Source organism: Arachis duranensis, chromosome 3, assembly GCF_000817695.3.
Source record: "Arachis duranensis cultivar V14167 chromosome 3, aradu.V14167.gnm2.J7QH, whole genome shotgun sequence".
Lineage (NCBI taxonomy): Eukaryota > Viridiplantae > Streptophyta > Magnoliopsida > Fabales > Fabaceae > Arachis > Arachis duranensis.
The window spans coordinates 42,083,879-42,100,892 of NC_029774.3; the positions used below are offsets into that span (position 1 = coordinate 42,083,879).

Genomic DNA, 17,014 nt, shown 5'->3' on the forward strand with positions numbered 1-17,014 from the left:
ATTATAAAAAATTAATAAAATAAAAAATAAATGGCGTTTTTTTACGAAGCTAAACGCAGCTATAAAGTCAACCGAGATACGCAGTTACTCACAAGTCACAAGGGAAGTGAGAAGAAGCACGCCATATTACGAATAACTGAATAAGAATGGCATCAAGCACAGGGCAGAACCCGGCCCATGACCCGGACACAGATAAACCGGAAAACCCGGATCACGAGTTCGCAGAGTTCGGAGCGGGTTGTTTCTGGGGGGTGGAGCTTGCGTTTCAGAGAGTGGTTGGTGTCATCAAAACTGAGGTTGGTTACACGCAGGGTCACTCCCATGATCCCACTTACAAGCAGGTCTGCACCGGAACCACCAACCATGTCGAAGTCGTTCGCGTGCAGTTCGATCCCAAACTCTGCACCTACAACACTCTCTTGGATCTCTTTTGGTCTCGCCATGACCCCACTTCACTCAATCGCCAGGTCTCTAATATCTTTTTAGCTTTCTTCTTGTTTTCAACTGTTAATTAAGTTTTTCTGTATGTTAAATAAATTTAATTTTGATTTAAATTTGCCAAAATATATGGTTTTACTTCTTTTGAAATTTAGAGTTTATTATCTTCACACCTATGCTTCGAATACAAGTGTCTTAATCCAATTTAAATTAGATGAGTGATGAGGGTTCGAATTCCGCCTTGTATATATAGAAGAGGAATGTTAGGGGCCTACAGAATTTGTGATGTATTGCCATCAATTAGTCATCATCAACATTTTTAATAGTGTGAGATGACATCTAACGGTATAAGATTACTCATTTTCCTTCTGATAGTTAAGTTCTAGCCAAATTTTAATAAAAGTGCTGGCTCCTAGACTTTCTCTATATAGAAACCATTGACCAGCGACAAGCCATAGCTATAGACTTTTAAATGGAGTCAATATCTGCAATGATGGATTACTTCTTAGCTTGTCGAGGTAGACCATCCGCGAGAAATCAATCAAAGAAGACAAGTGCCTTGATTTCTTAAAGATTTGCATGCCACATAACTATTGGAACTAATTTAGCTTGTACAAAAATCTACTAAAACCATAACAATGCAATATACAAATTAACTTCACACCTATGGCTCAAATACAAGTGCTTTGAACTAACATGGTTGGTGGAGTAGTTAGTTCACTAGTTTGCATAAACAAATGTTGAAGTTTTGAATTCTGTATTGTGTATGCAAGAATCCATTTACTAGCGACAGCAGCAAATTAGTCTTTGTCCTGTCGAATTGGAGAATACCGTGAGAAATCAATGAAAAAATACGAGTGCCTTGTTTCCCTAAAGATTTACATGTCACATTACTGTTGGAACCAATTTAACTTGCAGAAATCTACTAATGTGACATGTGTGTGATTTTTTTGCATATGGATATATTTCAGGGCAATGATGTGGGTGCACAATATAGATCAGGAATATACTACTACAATGAAACTCAAGCTCGTTTAGCCCAAGAATCAAAAGAAGCTAAGCAATCAGAATTTAAGGGCAAGATTGTCACAGAAATTCTTCCAGCAAAGAGGTTCTACAGAGCAGAGGAATACCATCAGCAGTATCTGGAGAAAGGTGGTGGTAGAGGCCTCAAGCAATCTGCTGAAAAGGGTTGCAATGATCCCATAAGGTGCTATGGTTGAAATGAATGAATCAATGACTTGTGAAGCAAGTTACAGTTCTAGTTTTCTATCCGCCGTCAATTCTAAAAGCATGGTATGTTATCTTGAAAAATAAAAGTTGATAACGTTGTCCGATTCATGTAGCTAACAATGTGATAAGACTCTCTTGTTATTGTTGTTAATAATGTAATACAAACTTGATTTGTGTAAATGTTTATATTTGTTTCTTGCGAATTTGCTGGTCTTGGTTTGGTTTGAACAATTGCAAACAGTTATGTTAAAAGCTATAAGATATCATATTTAGATGAATAAAAGTTTTATGTTAAAAGCTATAAGATATCATATTTAGATGAATAAAAGTTTTAACCAACTTACATGAGAAATTGCAAGGAACAAAATTGAAATAAAAGCTATAATTTTTTGCAGACATGAGTGCTAGTTTTGGCTTGAATATTTGCATGCCAGTTGAAATTTTTTTTCCTTCTATGTTATTGTCGTTTGATCTATGTAGCCGAGTGTAATGACATTTAGTTCTGCTTAGTGTTAATGTTATATGAAGTCGCTCCATTCAAAAAACAAAATTCTTAACTAAAAAATTAAAAGCGAAAACATACCACTTTGTCGAAACAAACTCTTTCCATGGAATAATTGCAGCTTAGGTTAGAAATTTCAAATTTGAAATTCTTATTTGCTTGTGACACAAGCCTCAATGTCTGGAAGGTTACATCAGCATATGAAAATGTTATAATCCTAATTGATTATTAATGCCTGTGGCTATGAGGCAAATTCCTAACACACAAGAAAACAACAAGAACAACAACCATGAACTGATGAAAAGGTCTTAAATTCCAAAGGGTAAAGTTATTCAAATCAAAGTTCATCAATGGGAAAAGATGAAGATCCTGTTGGGTTAGCAGAGGAGTTTTTGATTGGGTATGAAGCCAACATATTTATGCCACATTGTCCTTCCTTCTGAGTTACTCCCCTTTGCATTCTGAAGTAACCCTGTTCTCCCCATTTATCTCCCCATGAATTCTTAACAATCCAATACTTGGTTCCGTCGTTGGTTACGCCGTACCCAACTGCGGTCACACCATGGTTTAGATGTGTGGTACAAGTTCCGTTATATACTCCCTGTAATGTTAATTAATTATTAGCAAAAAATGCAGGGTTCAGAGAAGAACTGCACCTAAAAAGTGTCATGTACGCAGTCTAATCTGATAATTACACTAGTAGTTGTTGTAATTCTAGAGTAAGAATTAGTCTTTCCAAAGATTTTCAACTTATAACAGTTTTATCTTATCATTAAAGTGTTATAATATGATATTAGAAGACTTTAATTTTGTTTAAGCACTAAACTAAAGTGTAGATTACAAATCTTTGAACAGGTTTTACTTTTCATTAGGTGAAACTAGTTCCTTACCTCTTTGTAGAACTGCATATCATAGCCCATGGCATCTATGGCTACAGACACAGGCTGGTTCGCAACGGCTTTAAGCAACGCATCTTCGTCGTTCGCAGGGACAGTCTCGTGGCCATCGATCGACACGGCTTTATCATTAGCCTGCAACATGAATGAATTTCAGCATCATTTTAAGCTTCTCTAGTTATTAGCCAATTATTATTGTCTTGGTTTTAAAAAGAAAGAAAAAAAGTTTAGCATAAGATTTTCACCTTTAATGTGTCACATGATCCTTTTACTGCTTTATAAGGGTAGTTCTCCTCTGTTGTTATGCCACCCTTTTCCTTGATGTACTTGAAAGCATACACCATTAGGCCACCATTGCACCCTTGATTGATTGCATTGTCACAATCCACAAGTTCTTGTTCAGACAATGATACTAACTTTCCTGTCTTGATTTGGTTGATTCCTTCGACCGCTGCAATGGTCGAAAACGCCCAGCAACTACCTGTAACAGACAGACATAAGCAGCACCATTATCTTCAAGAAAAAATGTCATACAAGAGCCTCAATTTTTGCTCAGATGAAAGATGTCCATGAACATATTATCACCCTTGTTTTTGATAAACTTTCTAAACTTTTTAAGATTTTCGTTAATCAATCATGCTACGTGTACACAAAAATATAGAAATGTCCTTGAATACATGGTGTATTATTATTTTTTTTTCTGTACATATGTATACTATGCTTTTTATATTTTCATATTATCTTTACTCAATCTATTCCATGACATTAAAAAGTTGAAAAAAAGAGACAATATAATATAAGAAGAGAATATGATTAGTGAGTAATAGTGAGTATCATAGCTTACCACATTTTCCTTGATTCTTGACAGGAGTAACAGCACCTTTCTGCCTCCAATCCACAGAATCAGGAACATCCTTAACATTCTCATACATGAATGTTTCTTTTGCCCCTCTTAGTGTCCCATGGAACCTTCTATGGTGATCAATCCTTGATCCGGCATAGGAGCTCCTAAATTCATCATTGGTCAAGTCAGCAAACATGTTAAGCTTAAGCTTATAAGGCTTGTCCATTTTGTTAGTGTTGTGAACATGCATCACATTGGCCTTGAACACATTGAATCTCTTGAGTTTTTCGTCGATGCTTCGAGTCACCGTGTGGTGGCTCCTCCACCTCTCATAGAGCTCCCAGAGGCTGTCCTCCGACGCGAGATCCTTCTCGCTGAAGTCGAAGCCCTCGGCTTGCCAGGACAAGCCGAGAAGCAGAGTAAGTGACAGAGCAAAGGCTAATAAGAACTTCTTCATTTCCATATATAATGCTTAGATTTTGAATTGAAAGATGGTGAAGAAAAATGGTAGGATGTGAAGGGTTTATATAGTGGAAAACATGAAGGCTAGTTATCACCAACTAACTAATGAGAATAAAATTGAACAATAGAAAATAAATAAATAAATATTAATGTGCAAGTTACATGTTCCTTATGGACATCAACAATGAGTAATGAGGAAGATGCCAAGATGTGTCATTAGAAAATAATCAAGAACCTATACTGAATTCTCAATTTCGGCTATAAATTAATTTTTTGAGAACGTAGTTATCATATGAGTTCTTGAAGTAGTCTTAAAAATTGGACACTTTAGTCTTTGAGATTTCAAAATATACAAAACATTTTCAACCATAGTAGCTAGAATATCGATTTAATTCTTAAAATTTTTCGATATTACGATTTTAAATGAGTTAGTCGAATTTACGAAATTTGTATTAGGTTTGACGATTTTACGATTTAAATCTTATTAAGATTTTATATTTTACGTACTTAATTTATTTTTTTGATTTCACATAAATCTTGATTTTTTCTACCTTAATTTCAACGTTTATATCCATTAGACAATACCGTCTCTCTCCAATTTAATATGAAGAGTAAATTAAAGTATAAAACAGTCCTCGAAAAGTTAAAAAAATCTTAAAACAGTTATCTCAAAACTGTTTCTGACAAATTTCAAAAATTTGAAAACAGTTATTTCGATTAAATAGATTAAATTAGAAGGGGATTATATTGTCTAATAGAAATATATATTAGAGATTATTTTGTGTATTTTGAAACTTGGAAACTAAAATATCTGATATTAAAATTCTAAAAAGACTGATTTAGGTAGTTACTCTAATTAAAAAAAAATGTGATTTTTTTTAATCACAAAAATTAGGTAACTAGCTTTTTAGTAAGTAGGGTTATTATTATGTGGCTTATGTATGGAAGCAAAAAGGGTACAATAATTTTCTTAAAAAATGTTGGTGTGTCATGGGTTTCTGTTATTGTATGCTTAAAGGATAATCTTTCTTTTTGCATGTAGATCACGCTACTAAAATAAGAAGATGGTGATATATGAAAGCATGGTTACGTTCAGTTTTGAGACACCATCACCATAATATATGATATGTTAAATATATATATATTTGGAAATGAAGAATGGAAACTTTATGATATAACCGATTTCATCTTTATTTTTATCTACATAACTGATATATGATATGATCCACAAGACTACTAAAGTTTAGCACACAATGTTACAAGGAAAATATGCTCTTAAGTGTCAACTATATATGTACACTAGTGCGTTTGTGGTAATAAAATTTCGTAAGAGTGATAGCATGAAATTGATATTATTTAGTGAAACATTTGATTTTGGCTTTGAGTGAGTGATGATGTATAACATTCACAAGTTCATTAATCCTTAATCCTTTATACATTTCCGTTTATTGACCAACTTACTTGCTTTATGTCATAATTATTTGTTACACATTTATTACTTATTACCATGTTTGATGAATTAAGTTCTTGAGTCAAAATCAAGGTAAAATTCTTGTATATGAAATTTATAAGGGGAAATGATCGAAATTAAAGTAAAAATACTACATAGATTAGAAAAATAGAGTGGAATTGCCAACGACTTATAGAGAATTTTTTTTTAGTAGCGGAAAACTTCTAAAGAAATTACACAATAATTATTTTAAAATGAGAAATATTTGATTTATCAACAAGAAAATCTGAGATGCTGATTATGAAAATGATTAGTTCAATTAAGCTAATTATGAATTGACCACAAGATCAATCCAGTTCAAAAAAAGTTGCAAGTAAATGGATAGAGTTGGAAGTAAATCGAGTTAGGCCCAACTCAAGTTCGGCTTACGAAAATTGAGCTCGACTCACTTATAATCGAACTTAATTATAAAACTCAAACCCAACTCACCAAAAATTTAAGAATTTGCAAAAACATAATTTATAATTTTATATAAATAACAACTTATATCTCTATCAATTATAATTGTGTCCTCTATCATAATTATATATGTTTATTGTATTAAATATAAAATATATTAATATAAATAATTATAACAAGTATGTATATATACATAATCTAGTTATTCATGGGCTAATGAACTGAGTTTATTCAAACTCAAACTTGTCTCATTTAATATATGAGTTCAAATTCAAGTTCAAATTTGATTCATGAGTTGATGAACTTAGCTTATCTAACTATTAACCAATCAAACTTAAATTGGTTCATGAGTTAGTTTAATTTACTTTCAATCCTATGAAAAAATAATAAAATATAAAAAATATTTTTAAAAATATATATTTTATATATAAATATATTCTATTATTTTATTATATCTAATTAAATATCAATTTAACTTTTAAACACCTGAATTTCAAGCATTACCAATTCAATAATTGATATGATTTTTTCAAACCTTAAAAAATATGACAATCAAAAGATAAAGAATTACCAAATCTAATTATCCCATATCAACACATATATTTGGATATTCGTCTTTCTAAACTCATATTGAATACCAAAATTAACAAATTTGGTTTTATGATTTCAAATTACTAGGAATATATAATACTCTCATTGAATGAAAATTTACTTCAATATGATTGTATAATTAGACTGTCATTCAATAATCAACTTTCACTTATAATTTATAAGATTATTTTATGTTTATATATATTAACTAAACTCTTAGTAGTAGTTTATTATGAGGAGAATTTGGTAATCAATTGCTAAAGGGTTAGAAACTAGAACTTGCTATTATTTGTTGGTTTGGAATGTTCCATTAGGCAAAAGCAACATACAAGAAATTAAAGCATTAGTATAGAGTGTTGATGAGCTTGAATATCAGAACATGTTCTTTAATTTTGTTGCTTGTTGTGACGGATTGCTGTAACGTAATGCATGGTGCGCCGCTAATCTCAATCCCCAAATTGGAAAAGCTGAATCTTCATGATAACCTATTATTCCCTTATACATGAAGTATTAGCTATTATGGTCAATTTAGTATAGCTATTTTTTTTTTTTTGTTAGACAGATTTAGTATAGCTACTTACATTATTCTATATGAAAAAATAAATATATCTCTAAAAAATTTCGCATCGAATATTTTTGTCATTAAAATTTTTTTATTACGTTAAAATTTTTAAACTTTATAAAAATAAGATATATAGATTATTTTATTATATTTTTTAGCATTTATTTGTCTAAATAAAAATAATAAATCTGATTAAAATAAAAATTTATATGTTTTACTTTTATAAAATTTGAAAATTTTAATATAAATTTTTTTGGAAGATAAAAACATCGAACTCAAAAGATCTATTTTTTAAATAAATAATAGAAGAAGGTCGGTGGCGTGCCTTAATTGCATTTAAAGACTTTGTTTTATATTAACTTAATTTTGTGAAAGAGCTATATATCTAGTTCTGCCTCACCGATAACAAGCTAGCTTTACCTTATTTGGATATCCTTTTACTTTCTTTTAGTTTTTACTTTTTAGTATATATACCAAGAAATATTATCTACTAAGATTAGACTAATTGACTGGTTTTATAAAATTTTTATTTTTTGAAAATAGTTTAGTAAAAGTTAACTTTTTAAAAGATAATTTTTTAAACGCTATAATATTTGTGTTTGATAAATTAAACTAAAAATATTTTTTAATAAATACAAGTAACAAAAATTATGTTTGATTAAATAATTTTTAAAATAAAAAATAAACAAACATAATATAAGAGTAAATTTAGATATTTATTAATATAAAATTATATTAAATTTTTAATTTTGCAAAATAATTTATTAGGTATTTTCAGAAACACTCCTATTTAAAAAAAATTGAAAGCACAAGTTTTACCTAAACTAAGTTTAAGTGTATTCTTTCTTTCTTTTATTTTAGTAAATATTGATTAAAATTTTTGAAAGATCAATTAGTGTTTTTAGCATGGGAAAATCCTTAAGTAATTTCTCATATAATTAATTAGGATAAATTAAAGAAAGGCATAGTATCTCTTCTTTATATAATTAAACGGACTACTATACCCTTTGTCTTCTTTGAATTATTTAAATGACTTCAATTTTCTTGCATTAACACTATAAAATATTTTATACAGTCATGCAATTATAATTATTCTCTTGAATGATCGTGACAATTAACATAGTCAATATAAAAGATAGTTATTTTTATTAATATGACATCATGTAATTGGATATAAGTATAAAATAGTTTTACTACGATCGTGTATCAAAATTCAATTTTTATTTAAAATTATACCAGAGTTTCCCAATTTTTAGGAACTAATTTATCTTTTGAAACTTGTAAAAAGGAAGGAAACTAAACTAAACTAAATTAATTAAATTTCTTAATTTTAAGAATACTCACTTGTATGGCTAATTATATATATGAACATGGGATGATGAGTATTGGAGATACCTAAAAGTATGGAGATAACATAAACACACCCACTTGGCCACTTTATTAGAGTGATGTTCTTATTTAAGATCACATGGACATTGCCCATAAGAGTTGTTTTTAATTTCATCCCAATTAAATGCATTAATTAATACAGCTTATCCAGGGCCTTATTGGTTATTGCATTCTTGGTTACTTATCTTGCTTGTACTCCAAGTAAGTCCATGATCCTTGAAGAAGATAAAGTAAACACCCATCTTAAAGTTTCAAATTTCATCCATAACCCAGTTAAAACTACTAAATTAATCCAGTCCAAACTAAAAAGGCTTGGAACTTAATCTAGTTGTATAACTTTTTCATTAATTAGAATTGTAAATATAGGGACCTAACTTCTCTGAAATAGAAAAGTTCCATAAAAAAAATACGGTAATAAGAGTTTGCTCATTTTAAAACAAGATAATGACCTAATAAAACTTACATAAAATAAAAATGGCAAATTTAATAATAATTGAATTTTTATTTTCCCATTTACTAATTTTATTATTACGGGGATGTTAATACTTTTTATTGTCATAGATTTGTCAGAATTTATATCTCGCTGTTGAAATTTACTTGAGCTAAAAAAAAAAGAGAAAGGGATTGAACCTTAAATTTTACAAATTGCATGGGATAAATTAATTTAATATACAAGCAGAACCAATTTTAATTCATCCATAAAAATCCAAAAGGGTAGGCAAACATGCCACACAGCTTCACTAAAGTAATCAACATATAAAATAAAAAAAAAATATAATTTTATAATAAAATTCAAAATAAAGCTAAGATTAGCCCCAATCCAAGTTGAAATATCCAATACAGGGAGTTGACATTATGCAGAAACACTGCAACATTCCTAGGCAGGGTTGTCTCAACTCTCAACAATATGTGTGTTGAAGTTGACAAGGACAGAGCATCAACAACACATATTATATGCTCTTCTGTTCTTCAAAGCTCTTATTCTAATCAAAATTATTATTATTATTATTAATATTGAACACAAGCCCTTTTTTTTTAATTGTCCACTATATTCATCAATAATTTACTGTATATACAAGATGAGATTCAAATCTCTAATATTTAAATAAATTTACTATTTTACCAATTTTAATTTCCTTCTTTTATATATAAAATAAAAAAAACACTTGTTGCCCAAAATTCTCCCAACCAAACAACACAAACGTTATCCACAAAAGCCTCTCTCACAACCACAAATCACAACAACAACAAAAAAATCCTATTCACTTCATCAAATATAACTCACATCTTCAATCTTCATCATCTATTTCATAAGGCCCTTAAACCTTTAAACACTACCAACTTTCCATTTTCTTTTTCAAATTTTATTTTTTTTTAGAAATACATAATATAATAATAATAATAATAATAATAATAATAATAATAATAATAATAATAATATAATGCTCTTACGTGGCATCATCTCGAGTCCTCTCCCTTCTCTCCGCCTCCAACTCAAACCCAAACTCAAAACCCGAAACGTCATCGTTTCATCGCAAACCCCAACCAACGCCACAAGCTACCCTCTCTCCATCTCCGACGAGGTCCTCGAATCTCGCGGCTTCGTCCTCCGCCGCAGCGCCGACGGCCTCAACCTCGACGATCTCAACGGCGTCTTCGTGGCGGTAGGGTTCCCGAAGAGAGATCCGGAGAAGATCCGCGTAGCGCTGGAGCACACTGAATCGCTGCTGTGGGTGGAGTACCTCCGTACACGGCGGCCGGTGGCGTTTGCGAGGGCAACCGGCGACGGAGTGTTCAACGCGATAATATGGGACGTGGTAGTGGATCCATCGTTCCAAGGAGTTGGGCTTGGGAAAGCGGTTATGGAGAGAATGATATCGGAGCTTCTAGAAAAAGGGATCGTGAACATTGCTCTTTACTCCGAGCCTAGGGTTCTTGGGTTCTATAGGCCTCTAGGGTTTGTTGCTGACCCTGATGGCATTCGGGGAATGGTGTATTCCAGGAAGAACAAGAAGAACAAGAACAAATAATTTTACAATTTATTTATTTATTTTTATTTATCATAAAATATTTGTTAATCATTTTTTTTGTTTGTTGTTAGTTATTACTCTCTATTCTGGTTTTCCTTTTAACATTGCTTAGGCAACATTAGGATATTTGAATACTCTTATATAATATTGACAATGAAAATTCAAGTGTAATTTTGAGGTAAAATTAGAAGTTGAAAAAAAAAATTTGAACTGTCAAAATTAATAGAATAATTACCTAAATTAGTTGGAATATTTTAGTCTTTTAATTTTTGAAATATACAAAATATCCTACCAAGAGTTTAATTTTGACAGACAATTCAATTCTTAGTTTTGTTTTTCCATTGATAATAGATGAAAAATATTGACATAGAGACCTAAATTAATACACATTGTATTATATTGATCTTTTTAATTTGTCTAATTGTTGTATAGATGAACAATTGACTGTCACGTGTATTAATTCAGGTTTTTATATTAGTATTTTCTGTTAGTTATTGATAGAAAAATAAGACTAGATATTAATTCGTCTGTGGGAATTAAATTTAGGAAAAATTTTTTGTATATTCCAAAAATTGAGACACTAGAGTATCCGATTTTAAAAATAGAAAGTGCTAGAGGCTAACAAATTTTATGTTTTGTAACTATCAATTGGCCATCAATAATATTTTTAATGGTGTGAGATTATATTTAATGATAGAAGATCACTTAATTTTCTTTTAATGATTAAGTGCTTGCTAGATTGTTAAAAAAATACTGGCTCCTAGACTTTTTCTTTAAAAATTTTAGAAATTGATTTGGATAATTAATCAAATTAATATTATTGATAGAATTAAAATTTATTTTAATTTTTTAAAATAAAACTAAACACAATTAACATTAGGGATAATTTTTAAAATGAAAGAAACAAAAATATATTTTTGTCTATTTTTTTTCTTAGTCCACTTGTAATAACGCACATCCTTGAACAAAAAATGTGAATTATTTTGTTTGCAATCATAAGTTCAACTTGATGGCATAAAAGAAATAAAGTTACTGAATGTTAAAAGTTAGAAAAGTGAATCCAAAGCAACATAACTTGAGTCAACTCCATGATTGAACCTTCCTTCTCTTGAATTTGAACAGAAGCTTTAGCTTTTGCCTTTTGGAACCCAGCATTAAGCCATTCTACAACATACAGCTTTTGTATCATTGCGGAAATTCCACGTTTTAAATTCACTTCTTTTTCTTTTCACTCATAGCTCTCTTCAAGGACGCTCAAATTTTAAATTCTGGTCACATTTATGTAATAATTGTCATTGCAATTTCAAAAAATGCAAATATGCAATGCACCTTACACAAATAATACAAAAATATTAAAAGTATATAAAAAATCAGCTATCAAATTAGTTATCTTGTGTAAATCAATTTGGATAGATTAAATAGTCGGGTCACTCATTCATTTAAACAAGTGTTAAAATTTTTGAATTCTGTCTTGTGTATGCAATAACCCATTGGTCAGCGATAGAATTCTGATATAGAGTTCAGATTTGCGATGAATTAGTTCTTGACTTATCGAATTAGGATATACCGTGAGAAACAAAAGAAAATTAGTTATCCTATGTTTGTCTATAAATACATGTGTTATCTCATTTATTTTCAATATTTTTATTTTATATTCTAACATATATTTTACACGATCAATTGATTTAGTAGTTGATTTTTTGTGTGCACATAGAATGATCGATAATAATTTTGCAATTGCAATTACAGTTGTAAACAATAATATAAAACAATGATTACAATTAACCCAGCAAACAGCTCTTGCAATTTCAAAGAGTGGCCACAAATTTTTCACCAATAAAGATTATAACTCTGATTTAGTCATTGTTTTAAATTTTTTGAAATTTGTACAAGAGCTTATTTTTACAAAGGAGGTGATTGTTGCTATAACAAATAATAAAGCCTTATTCTATAATTCAATTATACAAATGACAAACTTAGAATATAATGTTCTTAAAAATAGAAACTAAGAATGAATGAGCAGGAACAAGAAAAATAAACAAGGATATTCAATTCATGTGAATTTTTACAAATCATAGGAGTGCCCACCTTTGATATTAGGTTCATTTTAATACTAAAAACAAGGTTAGAGTCACTTCATTTGAAAATAAGAATAATGAGAAGAAATAATATTAAGAAGAAGGAGAAGAAGAAGAAGAACTAAGAATATCCAATACCAACATATCCAAATCTACATGAACATTGCAATGGAAGTATGAAACTGCAAAAGCAACATATGCATTCTTCAAACCATAAGTTAAGATCCCCCTCTCAGTGTAAGTAATTGTGTCTGTATTCTTCTTTGTATTTTCCCCCCTCCCATGTTGCAAATTCAGTATCTCCAATGTAACATTGTGCTTCTAGAAGAGGTTGGTTTAGCCGGGGCGAACTCTGTCGAGCCAATCGATGCTCTTCCTCGGCCTCTCGAACTGAACATCGACGCTTCTCCTGGACTTATCTTGCAAGTCCATGATTCTAGACTTGTCGTACTCCACGCTCCTTCGCGACCTCTCCACCTGATCGAAATGGACTCGCAACTTCTCCAATTTGTCTGCATTATTGATTTTGTACTCGTGGAATTTCGGCGGCTTCTCGGTCCTATCGACACTCTTCCTTGGTTTGTCCCTCTGATCAGTGCTCTTCCTCGGAGTTTCAAAGGTATCAACACTTCCCCTGGATTGTTCAACTCTATCTACACTCCTCCTAAAACTTAGTCTTTGCGACGGCGCCTTTTCTACAGTAGATATGAATTTTCTGAGATGTCGAATGTATTCCGGGAAGAGTTCCAAATTACAGTGGTTTCCTCCTTTGAGCCATAGAGGTTCATATTTCTGTTGGCATAGCTCCCACAATTGCTTGCCATGAGAGCAATCGACGACCTCATCGGCAGTTCCCTGAAGAAAAGTACACACAAAGCCAAATTTGACATTAGTACCCGTAAACATAACTACATAGAAAGCATGATCACTTGAATACAACTTAAAAATGTTTCAATCAGCAGCAAAGGCTGGTAGAAACAGAATCCTTTTTCTTGTGCCGATTACCAGTTCATGTTGTATCACGATTACGTTACAAGATTTAGCAGGAAAATGTATCAACCAAGTAAAATAGTGCAGATTATTTGCATTAAATAGACTGCAGTTGTCACTTCGATGCTAAGCACACGAGTTGACGACCCCAATCGAAGAAATTATGATAACATATGAAAGTTAATTATTGGAAGAAAAAATATGACAAAGTGAAAAGTTAAACCTGCCAATGGATTACTTACATGAATTACTAGCACCGGACACTTAACCAATGGAATTTTATCGATGTTCTGCACAACGGCACGACAATAACAGGAGTTAGTTCAGGGATAGAATGCTGCATGTATGTAATCCTCAAATCAAATGACATTAAGCACATCAGACAATAAAGAATCTAACCTTATAAATGTCGAACCAGTATGTCCGCTTCACAGGATACATGACTCTCAACCCAGATAGTATAGGGCTGTGGAGAACAACAGCCCTCAGTCGGGGTAAACGAGCCGCGAGATCCAAAGTAGGGCCGCTGCCAACAGATTGACCATAAAGGATTATGTCTTCTTGCTTTGTCCCGTAGTTCTCTTCCAGATACTTATATGCAGCTTCAATGTCGGCGTATGTATTATGCTCACTTGGCTGCAAGAGAGCATCAAAGATAAACAAGTTTTTCGGCATTCATTTGCCTGCAATGATTAAGAGTATTAAATAAACAAGAAATAAGTGTATGTATCCATTACCTTCCCTGATGATTGTCCATAGCCTGAATAATCGTATCTGCATACGTCGAAAAAAGATACTTCAAAATCAATAACCTCTGACTTACAAATGTGTTCCATTTTACATATCATTTCTTTGACAACAACACAACAATATCATGACAGCAGGGCAAGAAGTAACAGGAACAAATCCCTAATTTAGGGAGCAAAAGATCAATATGACATATTTTCATTTGAGATCTAACTATAATCATTCGGATGTAGGTCATTAGTATATCAAATCAACTGCAACACAAGTTCCTGTCATTTTTAGTCCAAAAATACTCCATGAGAGTTTACAATTTCATTGTTTATCAGACAATCTTAGAGCTGAAGAACAAAGTTTTGGTCAATCCATGGTCCAAAATGCTTAACCGGACGTCACATCGTCACTTGTCAACGACAACTTCCCAAATTTATATTCTTTTTTCTTTAACTACACATGCTTTAACCTTCTACATTTTTATATGCTTGACTCATGTCCTCTAAAAGTAGTGTTTCACCAAAAAGCTAGCTAAATTCAAAGTTCTTTTTCTTCCACAATCAAAATTTCAACTTGGTTGACGATGAACAAATACGGACGATACATTAAGTACCGATGAAAGTTATGAAGTGCCATGTTCACACCTTCACATCATAACTTTGAATCGTGCAAGATTCAATTACAAAACATGGATCAAGCTTCACAAGTAAGGGATTAGTGTACTATTGATACAGGAATTATACACAGGAACTGGAAATCATTGCTTGCAACATGAAAACTCTTGCCAGATAAGCCGGAACTCATGACCTAACAAACTGGACCCATCATTGAATAATCAAACCCCCCACAAAGCCATTGAATTCTTTATTGCAAAACAAATCCATCAACATCAAAAGCACAACAAAACAAATCCAAGCCAATTCATTCCCCTCAAATGAATGGTCATAATCCAATCAAACGCCAAAACAAACACATGCCACCGAAATTCAGCCAAAAATCCAACCACAGAAAAACACATCCAGTTTCAATTGATCCACAAAATTCCAAAAGGGAGACAACCATGCAACACAAATCCTCATAAAGAAAAAGTTACAAAGAATAAACTAGAACATTAAAAAGATCATTTTTATACTAAAATTCAAATCAAGAGTAAGATTGGTCCCCATCCAATGCAAAAACATAACTCCGAACGTAATTCCAGATACCCCATTACTTAGAAAAACTTATAAAACAAACCCAATTACCCAAATCATATAAATAAATAAAAATTCAATTTTTATAATATAAAATTAGAATTAAGAGTAATATTGTCCCCAATCCTAGCTGAAAACATGACTCCGAATTCAAAGAACGTAATAAAACCCAAACCATATAAATTTAAAGAAAGCTCTTTTTTTAAAAAAATAATAAAATTAAAAGTAAGAGTAAAATTCAACCCAATTATCCAAATCACAAAAAAAAAAATCTTTTGAAGCTGAAAACAGTAAGAAAAGGTGAAGCATGCTTAATGAATTCAACCCAGAGACCCCTCATTGCTTAACAAAGCATAAAAATCAGTACCCAAATCACATAAACAAATTGAAAAAACAAAAAACAAAAATAAAAACCTGAGGGAAAAAAAAGGTGTTAACTTAACAGTAAGATTGAACCCAATAAAAGGTGAAAGCATGACTCCAAACACAGATGAAGACATTTCAGATACCCCATTACTTAGAAAAGCTTAAAAAACAAAGGCAATTACCGAAATCATAATCTGAGAGAGAAAAGGTGGGAACTTTACCCCATGAGGTTAACGCGCAAATGGATACTGAGCTCGATGAAGAGTTCATACATCTGTCCAATATCAGCGGCATTACCATGAGAGTAGAGAAGAGTGGACTTGGCCATTGGGTGTCTGACGTACATGGCTACGATCTCTGTTCCTCTTCGGTTGGGGAATTTGAGAACCTCAACGTTCTCGCGGTGTGGAAATGGGTCCAAGAGTAAGAGACCTGTGGCTTCTTCTTTGATGAGCTTGTATGATGGTGGGTTTGGTGGGAAGAAAGCGAGCTTTGCTGCCATGGATGAAGTTACTCCACCCATCTTCGAAGATCTTGTTGTTAAGAGAGAGAGAGAGAGAGAGAGAGAGAGAGAGTTCACAAACATAGATCAAGAAGTGGAAAAGGGAGAAGAGAAGGAGAAGATGTCGGTGTCGGCGAAGCAAGGGGAGGTTGTCGCCGCCGTCGAGCTTGAGAGGAAGAAAGAGAGATGAACAAGGAGAGAAAAGAGCAGCCCTATTGCCGTTGCTACTGGGGCTTGTCACTGGAGCCACGACCATCTTTGTCGAAAGAGCTGATCGGCAAGCTGCATGCC

The 17,014-nt window shown here is 32.0% G+C and overlaps 4 protein-coding genes across 4 annotated transcripts; 2 read left to right on the forward strand and 2 right to left on the reverse strand.

Annotated features, from left to right (window-relative positions):
• The first annotated feature begins 101 nt into the window (after positions 1–101).
• LOC107478877 (peptide methionine sulfoxide reductase) lies at positions 102–1,874 on the forward strand. The gene is made up of 2 exons (XM_016099029.3): positions 102–467; positions 1,410–1,874. The coding sequence occupies exons 1-2, from the start codon at positions 147–149 to the stop codon at positions 1,659–1,661; spliced, it is 573 nt and encodes a 190-aa protein (XP_015954515.1). The 5' UTR covers positions 102–146; the 3' UTR covers positions 1,662–1,874.
• Positions 1,875–2,280: 406 nt separating this feature from the next.
• LOC107478878 (vignain) lies at positions 2,281–4,418 on the reverse strand. The gene is made up of 4 exons (XM_016099030.3): positions 3,914–4,418; positions 3,315–3,550; positions 3,064–3,204; positions 2,281–2,774 (listed from the first exon to the last, which is right to left on the reverse strand). The coding sequence occupies exons 1-4, from the start codon at positions 4,374–4,376 to the stop codon at positions 2,511–2,513; spliced, it is 1,104 nt and encodes a 367-aa protein (XP_015954516.1). The 5' UTR covers positions 4,377–4,418; the 3' UTR covers positions 2,281–2,510.
• Positions 4,419–10,054: 5,636 nt separating this feature from the next.
• On the forward strand, positions 10,055–11,034 carry LOC107479042 (serotonin N-acetyltransferase 2, chloroplastic). Its single transcript, XM_052258761.1, has one exon. The coding sequence runs from the start codon at positions 10,269–10,271 to the stop codon at positions 10,854–10,856; it is 588 nt and encodes a 195-aa protein (XP_052114721.1). The 5' UTR covers positions 10,055–10,268; the 3' UTR covers positions 10,857–11,034.
• Positions 11,035–12,879: 1,845 nt separating this feature from the next.
• On the reverse strand, positions 12,880–16,801 carry LOC107478879 (uncharacterized). Its single transcript, XM_016099031.3, has 5 exons — positions 16,443–16,801; positions 14,662–14,698; positions 14,324–14,560; positions 14,167–14,214; positions 12,880–13,789 (listed from the first exon to the last, which is right to left on the reverse strand). Exons 1-5 carry the CDS (start codon positions 16,742–16,744, stop codon positions 13,271–13,273), a joined length of 1,143 nt encoding a protein of 380 aa, XP_015954517.2. The 5' UTR covers positions 16,745–16,801; the 3' UTR covers positions 12,880–13,270.
• Positions 16,802–17,014: the final 213 nt, after the last annotated feature.

Coding starts and splice junctions, on each gene's coding strand:
- LOC107478877 (XM_016099029.3), top strand. CDS start 147: ATGGCATCAAGCACAGGGCAGAACCCGGCCCATGACCCGGACACAGAT. Junction 468..1,409: donor CCACTTCACTCAATCGCCAG/GTCTCTAATATC, acceptor GATATATTTCAG/GGCAATGATGTGGGTGCACA.
- LOC107478878 (XM_016099030.3), bottom strand. CDS start 4,376: ATGGAAATGAAGAAGTTCTTATTAGCCTTTGCTCTGTCACTTACTCTG. Junction 3,551..3,913: donor CAAGAATCAAGGAAAATGTG/GTAAGCTATGAT, acceptor TGTCTGTTACAG/GTAGTTGCTGGGCGTTTTCG. Junction 3,205..3,314: donor GATCATGTGACACATTAAAG/GTGAAAATCTTA, acceptor TTCATGTTGCAG/GCTAATGATAAAGCCGTGTC.
- LOC107479042 (XM_052258761.1), top strand. CDS start 10,269: ATGCTCTTACGTGGCATCATCTCGAGTCCTCTCCCTTCTCTCCGCCTC.
- LOC107478879 (XM_016099031.3), bottom strand. CDS start 16,744: ATGGGTGGAGTAACTTCATCCATGGCAGCAAAGCTCGCTTTCTTCCCA. Junction 14,699..16,442: donor TTGCGCGTTAACCTCATGGG/GTAAAGTTCCCA, acceptor CGACGTATGCAG/ATACGATTATTCAGGCTATG. Junction 14,215..14,323: donor ACTGGTTCGACATTTATAAG/GTTAGATTCTTT, acceptor GCCGTTGTGCAG/AACATCGATAAAATTCCATT.